Source organism: Esox lucius, chromosome 5, assembly GCF_011004845.1.
Source record: "Esox lucius isolate fEsoLuc1 chromosome 5, fEsoLuc1.pri, whole genome shotgun sequence".
Lineage (NCBI taxonomy): Eukaryota > Metazoa > Chordata > Actinopteri > Esociformes > Esocidae > Esox > Esox lucius.
The window spans coordinates 15,270,712-15,286,831 of record NC_047573.1 but is presented as its reverse complement, the minus strand read 5'-3'; the positions used below and the strand labels follow the sequence as shown (position 1 = coordinate 15,286,831).

The following is a 16,120-nucleotide window of genomic DNA, read 5'->3' as shown; positions in this document are numbered from 1 at the left end:
TTTGGCCTACACGTGGTTTTGTGTGCTTGTGCATGCATACCTGCATGTGTGTCCTTGATTGACTTCTATAGTGTATGCATGACTCTGACACTTTCATCTAGGAGTGATTGTATCTGACGAAAACAGTGCCATGCATTCAAAATGCTAATTAGGTAGGTCAATCACCTCTCTTTACCTGGCTCCATTCTCAGACATGGATGACATTTTCCCTCCAGACACATATTAGGAAGGAATGCAGCACTATGATTTGATATTGAATATGATGCCCTGATTATCCTACTCCTGTGGAAACAGAATAGTACACTGTAATGGAGCAACTCATAGATTCAATGTCGTGTGTACTTTACAATGTTGACGTGTCGATGAAAACGCTGCATTATATGTCATTTCAAATTAAATTGCGCTTGTCGGTTTTCAGAAGATATACTGCATGTCGAAATATTCGGGATTATACTTTTGAGTTTTTAAAACCCAGATTTTCAAAGTGCAAAATCTATTAATCAAATCATCATATCCATATGCCCAATATGCTTGGGTTGAGCTGCACAGAATGGTTTCAGGCTATTGGGCAACCTGTCGGAGAACATGAATCAATCTTACAAAGCTGTAAGGCACTTTCACCGGTTATTTCAAAGTTCTAATTTGTATTTCAAAAAAGGTTTAAACCAGGCGACAACCAAAATGTTGAGGTCCCCATCTTCTCCAGAGAAATGCCACTTAACTGTTTTCTTATTGATGGTCTAGAATATTTGGAGAAAAACAAGACTGTGATATAGCGTGAATTCCCAAATGTTCTTTTTATTATTATGATTAAACCTTAAGATCTTGTTTTTGACCTTTGCCTCTCCACTTTCCTCTCATCATATTCCAAGAAGAGTAGCTTTCCAAATTGACACTCTCAGTATGGAAACTCTTCCATTTCAGCTGGTTTTCATTACTATCGCATAATCAAAAGTCAGGTGTACCACTATGAGAATTAGGCCATGGACTATGCTGCCCGGTTTGGTGCTTTCATGTTAGTGGGCCAGTGCACCGAATGGTTACATATAATTGAAACCAGATAATAAAAACAGGGTGAAGTTGGTCTATGAAATCTTATGTGTTTTTCTGTGTGACAATGCTTATTTTGTTGTTTGTTGCTAGTTTATTTTGTGTTGTTTGTGCAAGTTTTATTTCCTTTACTAGAATAAATAATGTGCTTTAAAACTTTTTTCATTGCAAATAAATGAAAATAATATTTAAAAGGTGTGATTTACAAACTACAGAATATTTTAGGTTTTAAGTTTGGGAGGGAGGTTGATGGTGTGGATCCCAAAATATGGTAGTTTTACAATGATATTATAGTGGATTGAATTCATTATAAGTTTCCAAACTCTATTTTAGTGCAGTGTATAGAGTAGCTAAAAAAAGGCACTTGTATTTCCTGCTCAGGTGCCTGTTTTCTGTATGTATTATATATGTTTCTTGCTGGTGTCACTATGAGGCAGTAGAAAATGTCAGTGAATTCAGGGGCTATATTCCGGTCCCTCTACTAGCAGTTGGTGAAAGCACAATGTTACACACAAATCTTACTACGCTCACATCTGTGGCAATATGGCAGCAATTTACAGTGCTTTCCAGAATTAATGGCACCATAGGTAAATATGAGCAAACAATTATATTGTGACACACCATTGACCCTTTGTTATTTACTTAACCCATCAAACATATCAAACCCATCAAACATAATCCACCAGGCCACATGAGGAAATAGGTTGGAACAATAACTTACCCAGTGTTTTTGTATTTACTTCATCCACAGTACTGATGGGACTTAACAACACCATATCAATCAGCTAACCAACCAATCAATCAATAAGTGTCCAAATAAATTACATTCAGACAATGTACTGTGCATCTTACGATACCATTCACTTTACCATTCGCTACTTATACCACTGTTTAAACCATACAGTCTTCCAGTGTAAATGATGAAAATGGAAACACTAGGGGTGGCTATAACTTTCTTTTCACAACCATCCTATTGATTACATTATTGATTTTCCCAAAGGTTGTAAAATGTCAAACAACATGCATGCAGATTATTTTCCAAATGTCATATTCACGATTTGATTTTGTAAAGATGTTGACATGCCTGAGAATTTTAACACTTTTTTCAGTATAGCAAGGTCTCCCAGTGGTGTTGCAAAAATTAAGATGCCTAATTACTTCAGAGATATATTTATGACTGCTTTCAATGTGAGGGTAGAGAAGATACATTAATTGATGTCTTACAGCAACTCTCACAATTTATACCCAGTCATATCCCAAAATGCATTTTTCAGTGCAGATCAGTCATTAATGTGAACCAAGTCAATGGTGAATACTGTCATTATACAAATTAGACCACTGCACCTTTTTCTTTCTTTTCCATAAAAGTCAAAAAGGAAGGTTTTGAGTGAGGAACAGAAGGGTTAACATTTTGAAACCACTGCAAATTGAACGCTTCTGTTCCTCACTCAAAACGTCCCTTTTCACCTTTTTTGGAAAGGAAACAAAAAGGTGCAGTGTACCTTAATTTTGTAGGATCATTTCTGCACCACCTCTTTTTTCCCTTTGTTTTCTTTTTCTAATGCATAATTTCACACTCATTCCCACACAAACATTTCTTTTGATATTTTTTTTATTGAAATATCCTATTGTAATTCATTTGTTTCTCTAGGGTTTCATTTTTATTGTATTTATTTTGGACAATAATTATTTATTTGGTATAACTAGTCAGGAAGTTTACAACAGTGTTATATAGTTTGTAATTATTGCTGAAAACGCAATAATCTTTACTGTTTTCCAAACCTTTATCTTCTTAGATCTCTGATATCCTTGTCTACCTACACTCTACCCAGATAGAAGCCTCTGTAGCTTTCCTAATGGAAGCCCTTGTACAGAGTGCTGTACCTAAGACAGTGCTGTTAAGAGACTGCTGACCATATAAGTCCTTCACAGGCCACATAAAGCCTTCAAGTTACATTATTTGGGCTTGCTAAGTGGTGTAGTTTGGATTTGAATCATGTCTGAGGATATCCAATTAATTGAATTGTTAATAAACCATATCCTAAATTGAGAATATGCAATCAGGATGGTTTATAGGACAGTTGAAGAAGAGCTGTATAAGTAGAGGTGCAGATGGTTAATGTAGGAACAGTGAGTAGGGACAGAGATATAGCACTGAGGTAGCAGCAACCTTTTATGGTTACAATAATTAATGAATAACATTTATAGTCCTTTGAGGGGACATTCATTACAGAGCTCATTATTGTTACAGCCTTAATTCACAACCAAAACATTCATCATCCCCTAGCTTATGTACTACACTCACCTAAAGGATTATTAGGAACACCTGTTCAATTTCTCATTAATGCAATTATCTAATCAACCAATCACATGGCAGTTGCTTCAATGCATTTAGGGGTGTGGTCCTGGTCAAGACAATCTCCAGAACTCCAAACAATGTCAGAATGGGAAAGAAAGGTAATTTAAGCAATTTTGAGCGTGGCATGGTTGTTGGTGCCAGACGGGCCGGTCTGAGTATTTCACAATCTGCTCAGTTACTGGGATTTTCACGCACAACCATTTCTAGGGTTTACAAAGAATGGTGTGAGAAGGGAAAAACATCCAGTATGCGGCAGTCCTGTGGGCGAAAGTGCTTTGTTGATGCTAGAGGTCAGAGGAGAATGGGCCGACTGATTCAAGCTGATAGAAGAGCAACTTTGACTGAAATTACCACTCGTTACAACTGAGGTATGCAGCAAAGCATTTGTGAAGCCACAACACGCACAACCTTGAGGCGGATGGGCTACAACAGCAGAAGACTCCACCGGGTACCACTCATCTCCACTACAAATAGGAAAAAGAGGCTACAATTTGCACGAGCTCACCAAAATTGGACAGTTGAAGACTGGAAGAATGTTGCCTGGTCTGATGAGTCTCAAATTCTGTTGAGACATTCAGATGGTAGTACACAGAATGAGAATATGGATCCATCATGCCTTGTTACCACTGTGCAGGCTGGTGGTGGTGGTGTAATGGTGCGGGGGATGTTTTCTTAGCACACTTTAGGCCCCTTAGTGCCAATTGGGCATCGTTTAAATGCCACGGCCTACCTGAGCATTGTTTCTGACCATGTCCATCCCTTTATGACCACCATGTACCCATCCTCTGATGGCTACTTCTAGCAGGATAATGCACCATGTCACAAAACTCGAATCATTTCAAATTGGTTTCTTGAACATGACAATGAGTTCACTGTACTGAAATGGCCCCCACAGTCACCAGATCTCAACCCAATAGAGCATCTTTGGGATGTGGTGGAACGGGAGCTTCGTGCCCTGGATGTGCATCCCACAAATCTCCATCAATTGCAATATGCTATCCTATCAATATGGGCCAACATTTCTAAAGAATGCTTTCAGCACCTTGTTGAATCAATGCCACGTAGAATTAAGGCAGTTCTGAAGGCAAAAGGGGGTCAAACACAGTATTAGTATGGTGTTCCTAATAATCCTTTAGGTGAGTGTATATGACAACATTACAGCACAGGGAATTCAATCAAGAACCTTTACTTTAACAAAGACGAGAAAGACAACATTCATGTACCTTCTATGGTAAATGGACCTGACTGCAGTTATGCATAACAACAATCATCCAAAATCCTTCACCCCAATCAGATTTTAGGCAGACATACAGAGATTATGTCATGATAATCACACTAGAAAAAACCAAACCTATTTTCCTACCTCAAGAGCTGGTGTTGTGCGTGGTGTGCAGTGATGGCGTGTGTGTGAGCATGAAGCTCTCCGTGCACTGTTGGCTGCTAGAGGACAGCGACCTCCGGAGCGAGCGCTGGAAACGTTTCCTCCGGTTGAAGTAGTTGCCTGCAGTACAGGTGCGCTGGCGCTTCCGCAGGTACTCCTTGTAGTTCTTGGTTAGCAGTGTGTAGAGGAATGGGTTGATACAGCTGTTGGAGTAGGTGAGGCAGGTGGTTAGGTAGTTGATGTTGCGCTTGGCCTTGGTGGAGAGATCGATGGAGGATTGGAAATGACCAAGGAGCTGCCAGATCCAGAATGGAAGGAAACAGGCCCAGAACAGAAGAACGATGGTGAGGATCAGATAGAGGACCTAGAAGATAAATGAAGACAAGTTGGAGTTAAAAGTAGATAAGATACAGCAACAGCATTTTTTCAATTTGCAGCTGGAAACAGCATTGTGTCAAGAGGTCGCAAGAGAGGAAGTCCCTCTACAACCTGACACTTATTCGGGCCTTTGTGTAAAAGAAACAACTGTGTATGAAAGCATTCTTGTTTGCTTGTCTCCTTGTAACGATAGTGTTATGGCAATATTGTAACAGGTTATGACAGGTTAAGTTATCAGTTATTAAATGTTAAGGCTTGGTTATGACAGACTATTAATCATATAAATTGTTAGCAAGAAAGCTTAGAAGTGGCTCTAGATGTCCACCATTTCACAAGAGAGGGTTTCTTTAGAATTCTTCAGATGTCTCTGCGGGGAAACAATATTGTGAGGTTCCAGGAAGAGCACTTTTTTACTTCAGCTAGAACCTCTGTATTTTGATTTCTAGGTAGATCCTGACTTCAACCAGGAACGTACACACAAATGGAGTTCTACTTGGAACAAAAATGTTTCTCTTAAGGGGATAGGCAATTTGAAGGAGATACAAAAGTTATTAATTGCCAGTTGTTTCTAATTAAAACAATATTTTGCACTCTGAAAGATTCAATCCCAATTAAATAAATTATTGTGTTCAACTTGCAGGCTTTGGGGGTGAGTACTTATACACAATTACGGAAGACCTGAAACCCAAGGCTTAATAATACATTTTGCCCAGAAACTAAGTTCATTTTATTTGAAAGACAGCATCTTGTTTGAAAGATTCATTTAGCAAAATTACATTGTCTTTTAAATGTGACACTAAGTCATTCAGACAAGTTTAAAAGTTAAAAAGACTCCCCTAAAGTACTCTGCCCTATTTGTTTTGTATGGAATAATTCAAAGGTAGAGAGATATACTGTACTTTGTTTAGCTGACTGAATGATGCACATGATAAACTACTAACCTTCTGATTGGGTAGTTTCTTGGTATGTTTGAAAGCCTCTGTCTGGGAGATCCAGTAGGTGCGAGCCAGACGGATGTAGAGATAGCCAATGATCATCCCAGGAGCTACAATGCTGGTGCAGAACAGGAAGGATATGTACACCTTATAGAACAGCGGGGAGAGGGTTGACCGGCACATCGCCTTTCCCCCCACCATCATCATCTGAATGTTGAGGATCATGGGTAAAGTCAAAACAAGGGAAGCTACCCAAACAAGCACTGCAATGGCTTTGCGGTAGCTCTTGGACCGCTTGACTGTGTCCAGCGGTTTCAGGACCGCAAAGTACCTTTCCGTGCTCATGATGGTTAGTGTGAAAATGCTGGCATGCATCGTCAGAAAATCCATACTGATCAGAATCCTGCACCCAGCATCGCCAAAATACCAACCTTTCAGGAAGTGTGTGCAGACCACAAATGGGATGGTCAACAGATAGAGCAGATCCGCCATGGCTAGGTTAATAATGTAAACATACATGGACGCAGCGGAACGCATAGAGTTACACATGACCATAAGGGTGTAGATATTTCCAGAGACGCCGACCAGACACATGAGCAAAAGAATACAGCTTATGGTGAAGGTAGTGGCAGTGTCTTCGGGAGAAGAAGGAGCAGACTCCAGCGGCGGGTCGGTGGAGTTGGAGATCTGCTCTGTGAAGACCAGCCGGGTCTCCATGGAAACCGTGGTCATTGCTATGGATATCTAGAGGGAGAGGGGAATAGGGGAGAAGGAAAAATATGAATCAGGCACAAGGTGATCATAACTTTTAAATTCCTTTAAATAAGTATTTCTATAACAAAAACAGATGATTTATGGTTGAGCTGGGAGGAAAGGGAAATACATACATTTTTATTTTCGGTAACACTTTGCGACAAGGGTACATGAACTACCATTAACAAATACAGTAGTTAACATGAAGGGATGATGAAGAAAGACATGAAGAAAAGGTTAATAAAATAATGACCTAATTGTGAGGTATTCTTTATAAATGCTTTAATCCGGGTCAATGGTTACTCAGTGGGCCAAAAGAGAAATGGTTTGGTTTTAGAATACTAGTGTTAGCACATAATCCTCACTTCAAGAATGACAGGATTAACTACAGTGGATATAAAAAGTCACACCCCTGTTAAAATGCCAGGTTCTTGTGATGTAAAAGAATGAGACAAAGATAAATCATGTCAGAACATTTTCCACCTTTAATTTGACCTACAACGTGAACAATTCAATTGAAAAACAAACTGAAATCTTTGAGGGGGAATAAGTGTAAAAAACTCACAATAACCTGGTTACATAAGTGTGCACACTCTTAAACTAATAGTTTGTTGAAGCACCTTTTGATTTTATTACAGCACTCAGTCTTTTTGGGTAGGAGTCTATTAGCATGGCACATCTTGACGTGGCAATAATTGCCCAATCTTCTTTGCAAAAGCGCTCCAAATCTGTCAAATTAAGAGGACATCTCCTGTGCACAGCCCTCTTCAGATCACCCCACAGATGTTCAATTGAATTCAGATCTGGGCTCTGGCTGGGCCATTCCAAAATGTTAATCTTCTTCTGGTGAAACCATGCTTTTGTGGATTTGGATGTGTGCTTTGGGTCATTGTTGTGCTGAAAGGTTGAACTTTCTTTTCATCTTCAGCTTTCTAACGGTGTTGTGCCAAAATTGCCTGGTATTTGGAACTGTTCATAATTCCCTCCACCCTGACTAAGGCCCCGGTTCTAGCTGAAGAAAAACAGCCCCAAAGCACGGTGCTGCCACCACCATGCTTCACTGTGGGTATGGTGTTCGGTGGGTATGGTGTTTTTGCGCCAAACATACCTTTTGGAATTACCTTGGTTTCATCAGACCATAACACATTTTCCCACATTACTTTTGGGAGAATTCATGTTTGTTTTTGCAAACTTCTGCAGGGCTTAGATGTTTTTCTTTGTAAGAAAAGGCTTCCGTCTTGCCACACAACCCCATAGCCCATTCATATGAAGATTAGGGGAGATTGTTGTTACATGTAGCACACAGCTGACATTTATTTGTGATTAATAGGAGTCTATTAGCATGTTCCTTTAATGTTGCTGTAGGCCTCTTAGAAGCCTCCCTGACCAGTTTTCTTCTCATCTTTTCATCAATTTTGGAAGAACGTCCAGTTCTTGGTAATGTCTCTGTTTTGCCATATTTTTTCCACTTGATGATGACTGTGTTCCATGGTATATCTAATGCTTTGGAAATTATTTTGTACCCTTCTCCTGACTGATATCTTTCAACAATAAGATCCCTCTGATGCTTTGAAAGGTCTCTGCAGACCATGGGTTTTGCTCTGAGATGCAACTAAGAAAATGTCAGGAAAATCCTACTAGAACAGCTGAACTTTATTTGTGATTAATCAGAGTCACTTTAAATGATGGCAGGTGTGTAATGAGTTCTAAATAACATGAGTTTGAATGTGATTGGTTAATTCTGAACACACCCACATCCCCAGTTATAAGAGGGTGTGCACACTTATGGAACCAGGTTAAGGATTTTATTTTTCATTTTTCCTCCTCGAAGATTTCAGTTTCTTTGTTTGTCACATTATAGCTCACATTAAAAGTTCTGACATGATTTATCGTTGTCTCATTATTTTACATCACAAAAACCTGGCATTTTCACAGGGGTGTGTAAACTTTTTATATCCACTGTAAATGTATGCCATAAAGACAATTTGTAAAACAACCACTCTGGAAACATGGACATCATGAAGGAATAGATGAGTAAAGTAAAAGTGTAAACAGGCAAGTCTTATGCAAAAAAATAAACAGTCACATTAATCAGTCAGTCAAATGAAATTTTGTCAAGCCCTTTTTACATCAGACGTTTCACAAAGTTCATATACAGCAGTAATGTTGTACTTATGTGTAAAACACCTTCATGTTCAGCTAGTAAAATCTGGTAAAAGGATTAGACAATTGCAAACACTTGACTGGAGCTAGCATACAGCTAACTGGAGCCTGCTAACAGGAACTAGCTAATCGCTAACCTTTACACTGCAGCAATTGCAAAGTTCCTAAACAATACAATAACATTTTTCATAATATTAATCCTAGGAATGTTTTTTCGAAAATAAAATGTTCATACAGTACTGAAACAAATAAATATGCACGGGCCTTCTCAAGTAGTAAGTAACACATACACTCACCTAAAGGATTATTAGGAACACCATACTAATACTGTGTTTGACCCTCTATCAAATTCAGAACTGCCTTAATTCTACGTGGCATTGATTCAACAAGGTACTGAAAGCATTCTTTAGAAATGTTGGCCCATATTGATAGGATAGCATCTTGCAGTTGATGGAGATTAGTGGGATGCACATCCAGGGCACAAAGCTCCCGTTCCACCACATCCCAAAGATGCTCTATTGGGTTGAGATCTGGTGACTGTGGGGGACATTTCAGTACAGTGAACTCATTGTCATGTTCAAGAAACCAATTTGAAATGATTCGAGCTTTGTGACATGGTGCATTATCCTGCTGGAAGTAGCCATCAGAGGATGGGTACATGGTGGTCATAAAGGGATGGACATGGTCAGAAACAATGCTCAGGTAGGCCATGGCATTTAAACAATGCCCAATTGGCACTAAGGGGCCTAAAGTGTGCCAAGAAAACATCCCCCACACCATTACACCATCACCACCAGCCTGCACATTGGTAACAAAGCATGATGGATCCATGTTCTCATTCTGTTTACGCCAAATTCTGACTCTACCATCTGAATGTCTCAACAGAATTTGAGACTCATCAGACCAGGCAACATTCTTCCAGTCTTCAACTGTCCAATTTTGGTGAGCTCTTTTTCCTATTTGTAGTGGAGATGAGTGGTACCCGGTGGAGTCTTCTGCTGTTGTAGCCCATCCGCCTCAAGGTTGTGCGTGTTGTGGCTTCACAAATGCTTTGCTGCATACCTCGGTTGTAACGAGTGGTTATTTCAGTCAAAGTTGCTCTTCTATCAGCTTGAATCAGTCAGCCCGTTCTCCTCTGACCTCTAGCATCAACAAGGCATTTTCGCCCACAGGACTGCCGCATACTGGATGTTTTTCCTTTTTCACACCATTCTTTGTAAACCCTAGAAATGGTTGTGTGTGAAAATCCCAGTAACTGAGCAGATTGTGAAATACTCAGACCGGCCCGTCTGGCACCAACAACCATGCCACTCTCAAAATTGCTTAAATCAAAAATTTTTCCCATTCTGACATTCAGTTTGGAGTTCAGGAGATTGTCTTGACCAGGACCACACCCCTAAATGCATTGAAGCAACTGCCATGTGATTGGATGATTGCATTAATGAGAAATTGAACAGGTGTTCCTAATAATCCTTTAGGTGAGTGTATATCTCTGTCTGGGGCCACAAACCTATGACACTCACACACACACACACAGAAAAGTGTTTGTTTAGGTTATACAAATGGGAATTCCAAAAACACACAATGCACAATTGTTAGCTGGAATGGGAAGCTACCTAGCTGTTATACTGTTAGCTTCTAAAGGCCTAAGCTATGTTTGTCCTGCACCACTAGCCTAGGATATTATAAAATAATGTGTTTTTGCTCGATTATAGTGATACCACAGACAGAATAGACTATAAGAATAGGCTAGTGTAGCTAACTAGTTGTTGCTAGTTATTATATAGGTAGCTGCTAGGGCTCTTGGGAGTTGTACTTTTTTTCTGCTATTCCCCCATGTAGATGCTAGAGGTATGGACTTACCAATTTCTCCTTAAAATTATCACTCCACTAAGACAACTGGCTCCATAAACAACATTATCAATTCTGGATAGAAGGTTGGATAAGACAAAGACAGAGAGAAGAGAATAACATAAAGGTAAATGAACTGATAGAGTAGCACGGGTGAATGTGTTTCTAGATGGAACTATTTAAGATTAAAGAATCATCTTTCAATACATCTAGCAGGCTTTTTTCTGGTCTGGATGATAGAAAAGTGGAAACGCAATGTAATGAGTTTAGATAGACTTCAATGTTTTAGGCCAACGCCTTATTGACATGTTGACATGCTTATCTGGATTAAGCCAATTACTGATCAAGAAAACAAATCTAAATTAATTGCCTTTTCAGTACAGAAGTAGATTTAAACTGGTTATGGAAAATCTAGGAATATGTACATGAACATTTCCATTAAATTAAATACTCATTAGGCTTCTGTGATACCAGTATGTATAAAACAGCGGCCCTAGTGGTTTATTCCACTGGATTTATACTGAGTAAGCACATAGTTGCACTTAGTAAACTCATATTTGCCTATCCTATGAAAAAGTGCTCTTCCTGGAACCCCATCGAATTGTTTCCCTGCAGAGACATCTGAAGAACTCCAAAGAAACCCTTTCTTGTGATAAGGTGGACATCTAGAGCCTCTTCTATGCTTTCTTGCTAACACTTAATATGATTAATAGTCTGTCATAACCATGCCATAACATGTAATAACAGTTACATAACCTGTTACAATATTGCCATAACACTATCATTACAAGGAGACTGTCACGGTCGTGGTGGTGATAGGACACAGGCGCAGAGACTGAATAGTGGACGTAATCCATGTTTAATCAGAAAGAAAGACAAAAACAAAACAAAAGCAACAACCAGTGACGTAGGGTATGCAGAAGAAACACAAAACCAAAATGAACCACACCGGATGTGGCCACACAGAGAACATAAATAGGGTCCCCAATTGGAGGCAACGATCTACACCTGCCTCTAATTGGGGAGACCAAAAGGAACAGAGGTGGCTAGAGGCACACCTTCCATCCTGTCCTGACTATGACCCCAGTCCAGTGCAGAGATGGCTAGGGGCAAAGCCAGGACGTGACAGTGACAAGCAAACAGGGATGTTTTCATTCTTCGCCTATCTCCAAAATGATAACACATGCAATCCAAAATGGTTCTGCTTGTATCCTAAAAAGGGTTCTACCTGGAACCTACAAGTATTTACATATGGGCACATTCAAAGCACTCTTTCTGAGAATGGAGGCCTGTCTTTCATATAATTATTTCAGCCATCTGTCAGAGTAAATACCATTGATGTTCATAAAGTTAACTTTGTACATTTCCCTTGAATCATTACATGTTTTTCCATATGCCATTCATTGCATCTGTTAGATTCTGTCCAAGTTTGATCCATGAACAAAATAAATGCAACCGGAAGTCAGGGGAGAGCCATCTTTATTCAGCATGAGTCTATGATGTTGACCTTCCATTTCTCATTTCAATCTCTCCATCTGTCCAAATACAACTTCCTCTGAACAACTTCCTCTGAATCCATCTTGTTTAGCTTGTTCAGTTCAGCCATTTGTTCAGCCGACGCCAGAACACATTCTTTCTCCTTCAAAGGTCTTTCAAGACCATCTTTGAGGAATTTATCATTCCATTTTTGAATTCCCATATTTTCTGTATATCAAAAAAACTCCAAAAATCTCCTGGAACAATGGCATATTTTTGAATTATCTCTTGGTGACAGTCATCTATTTTTAGCTCTTTTTGATCTCATAGGCCAATGATTTCGCCATTTTCTAAATTACAACGGGAGGGCTGCAGTCCCTGTATTTACCACGCTGTTTTTAATTTAAAGACTTCATTTTCCCCTTACTTGTACAAGATTGCATTTACTACATACGCGTCTACCTGCTATCCAAATAACAAGGACTTCTAGATGAATACCGAAGCTTTGCACTAAAGAGTGGCCTATATTAGGACTTTACACATGTCACTTACTACTCAGTCTAGTAAGTACTTCCCATCAAAACAAGGAAGATTTAGCAAGGACTTCTAGATGACTTAACAAAGATTTATCTTCTTCTGTGGATTCTCTGGACTAAGACTAAGAACACATCTTTCAGTGTCAACGTAAGTCTTACATGTCTTCACCACAGGTTTCCATTGCCTAAAAAAATTTCTAGGTCTTCTTGTTCCAGATGTGTTAATCTGGATACTCATGCTGATTTAACTGACTTGTTCATTTAGAGTGTTTTGACTCACCAATCAGAGTGTAAATCCATCTATCCGGGTCACGGCACCATACTGTTTGATCCATGAACAAAATAAATGCAACCGGAAGTCAGGGGAGAGCAATCTTTATTCAGCATGAGTCTATGATGTTGACCTTCCATTTCTCATTTCAATCTCTCCAATGATTACAAAGTGGACACAGTATTTATGCCCCAGCACATCCCCTCCAATATATGGCTGTCTTCCAATCACATACGTGTATTCTTTATCCTAACCTTACATGGCCTAATAGTGTCCCCTCTTAAGTTTCTTGGCTCCACAGCTTATCAGGTTGTGTGGGGTCCCTCAGTAGTAGATACCAACTGCTTGTGATACGGTACCTCATATGGCACAAGATAACGAACCAATTGTTCTAACAAGAGAATAGAACTAAAATACATGCATATCATCAGGTAAAGACAGGTTTCCTCACAATGGTATGTGCCAACCTACGGTCCATGGGTCTATTCATAGAGTCTATGTCAGTCAGATAGAAAACTCCTATCAGGAGGTATGGACAGGATGTGTGGAAACCATCAGAAATGAGGCATCACATTTCCTACCTAGTGTCCTTCATACAGAGATCACATAACACAGAACATCACTTAAAGCTGTGCCTTTAGCATACATCCACAAGTTTAGTTATGCTGGGGGACATTTTTAACTTCTTTTGAGCCTGCATAATGATTAACAGACTGTTGACTAATGGTGAAGCAACAAATTTGTCTTGGTTTACAAACTTCAATATTCCAATGTCACAGTCCTCAGGACAAGCATGAATATTCCTGACTTGCCCAGCAACATTTTTATTTTTTCATAAACCAATTCTACTGACTATGTGGACTCGGTCATTTCTGTCCACATTCTCCATCTTCATCATATCCAGAGGCCAAAGAACACACTGAAATGTTTTCTGATTAGCTACTAGATCAAAAGTCAATTGGCAAGGGCATCAAAAAAACAACACACTTTGGATGCAATCATAGAAGGATCCACAATATATGCTTTGTCTTGTTTGATTTCTCCCTTACTCTATTTCCCCTTATTTCAAAATGTTATTGCTTTCTTGGCATGAAATAAAATGTGTAGATATTGCCAAAAGAGTATACTAGTATTGCATTTTAGTGAAATCTGAATACTGTTGTAAAAAATAAAATAATGAAATTAATAAAAATGGTGTTTGTATTGTGACATCTCAAACTACACTAAAGTGAAATAGTTTAAAAAGAAAAACAAAACTTAAAAATGGCTAAAATATACATGAATAATGGTTACATCGTGAAATTCATGTGAACTGTATACAGTGGAAATGCTTCAAGGAATTAATCATCATGGAATGACCCACAGGCAGTGGTGATTAGCTCTCTCCCTCTCATTCCAACTCTCAACTCTCTCCTTCTCTTTCTCTCCCTTTCCCAATATCCCGCCCCTCGTTTCCTCTCTCTCTCCTTCTCTCTCTCTCTCCTTCTCTCTCTCTCACGCACTCTATCTGTCAAAACCAAAACAAAGTCATGCCATCAATCAATAATTAAGTCTTTCTAGGCAACTCCAGCCACATCAATCAGTAGCAGAGACGTAACATGGAAGGACAGACCAAAATCTGTGAGTTAGACAGTGTGCCCTGATGATTAACTACTCTTTATTGGCTCTGACACTCACGTACACGTGTAGATCTATGCATGTATGTGCGTGAATTTGTCTGCATGTGCATGCTTGCCCATATCAGGCGTGCTACATTTACATTTCATGGAAGGCAGAAGCAAAGTGTCTTACCTTTACTGTAAGCTACAAGCAGACTGGCAGCCTGGACAGAAGAATGTGTCTTCTTGCTCCGTTACCCTGTTGACCCATCACCTTGCTGACACTGGCCCCCCAGACTTCACACATGCTGCAGGTATGTCTCACACCACAGAAGTCGACACCGATCCTTCTGGTGATCCTTTTCATTTGAATAGGGAAAAATGACAAGTTCTATTTAGGTGAGTAAAATCCCCTGCTATAACAGCACTGTGGTCGTAGTTTAACGTATCGGAGGTCTGAAAAAGGAATGGTTCATTTCCAGCTAGAGTGGAACTCCTAATCTCTCCCACCCTCCTTTCTCTCGCTCCCTCCTTCCCTCCCTCCCTCTCTCCCACTCTCTTTCTCTCTCTCTCGTTCTCCCTCTCACTCTCAGTGCCTCTTGAAAGTACCTTCTACATGTCTGATCGACAGCTACAAAATGTAATTTAGAGGCAGCGATAAAAACAGTTGAAATGAGGAGAAAAATAAATTATGTTTCCTTGTAGTATTGCATTATTTCCTTGTAGAGAGTGGAGTTAAGACCACATTAAGCTACAGCTGGCAACAGCGTCCCTGATGGACGGAGACGGACTGGGAGGGAGAGGACAGATAGGGAGAGAGGGACACAGTGGCATGCTCGAGTGAGAGTACGGAAAGAGAAATGGAGAGAATGTGTTAGAGAGAGAAGCTGAGAGAGATTTGAAGGGAAAGGGCATGGATTATGAGGAGGTATGCAGGAAATGTGTCCAGCTCTCTCCTCAGCAAGATCTCAGAGTCTCATGTCAGTCTTCAACGCTTTTTTTTCCTAATGATGAAACGATTAACGTGGCCACTGTGCAATGATGGTTAGGGTTATGTATTAATTAGTACTGGTTAAGGTGGGGTATTTCTAGAACTAAAAATGATTAATCATTCCAACAGCTAAATGCATGCATTGATTTGGTGTCCTTTCAGATTAACATTGAGAGACCAGATGTTTTTTTGTTTCCAGTGGGGGACAAATGTACATTCATACATTACGTTATTATATTTTTTGTATATTTAAAATCGTTAAAATCTTCAGACGTATTGTATTTAACGTGTACATTTGACCTGCTACAACAGGTAGGGCCAGTGCTAAATTCTATTAGCTAGGAGTTTCTCTTCTAAATCTTCCTGTTTCCTATAAGT

General features: G+C 39.5%; 1 protein-coding gene across 1 annotated transcript in view; it reads right to left on the bottom strand.

Annotated features, from left to right (window-relative positions):
- The window catches only part of LOC105023043 (urotensin-2 receptor), a 45,956-nt gene extending 30,370 nt beyond the window's left edge, over positions 1-15,586 (bottom strand). Inside the window, exons 1-3 of the mRNA XM_010891922.3 lie at positions 14,945-15,586; positions 6,110-6,847; positions 4,773-5,154 (exon numbers count right to left, since the gene is read on the bottom strand). Of these exons, the coding sequence (XP_010890224.1) occupies positions 4,774-5,154; positions 6,110-6,835 (1,107 nt within the window). The 5' untranslated portion in view covers positions 6,836-6,847; positions 14,945-15,586 and the 3' untranslated portion in view covers position 4,773. The remainder of the gene's footprint in view (positions 1-4,772; positions 5,155-6,109; positions 6,848-14,944) is intronic.
- Between the last annotated feature and the right edge of the window lie 534 nt (positions 15,587-16,120).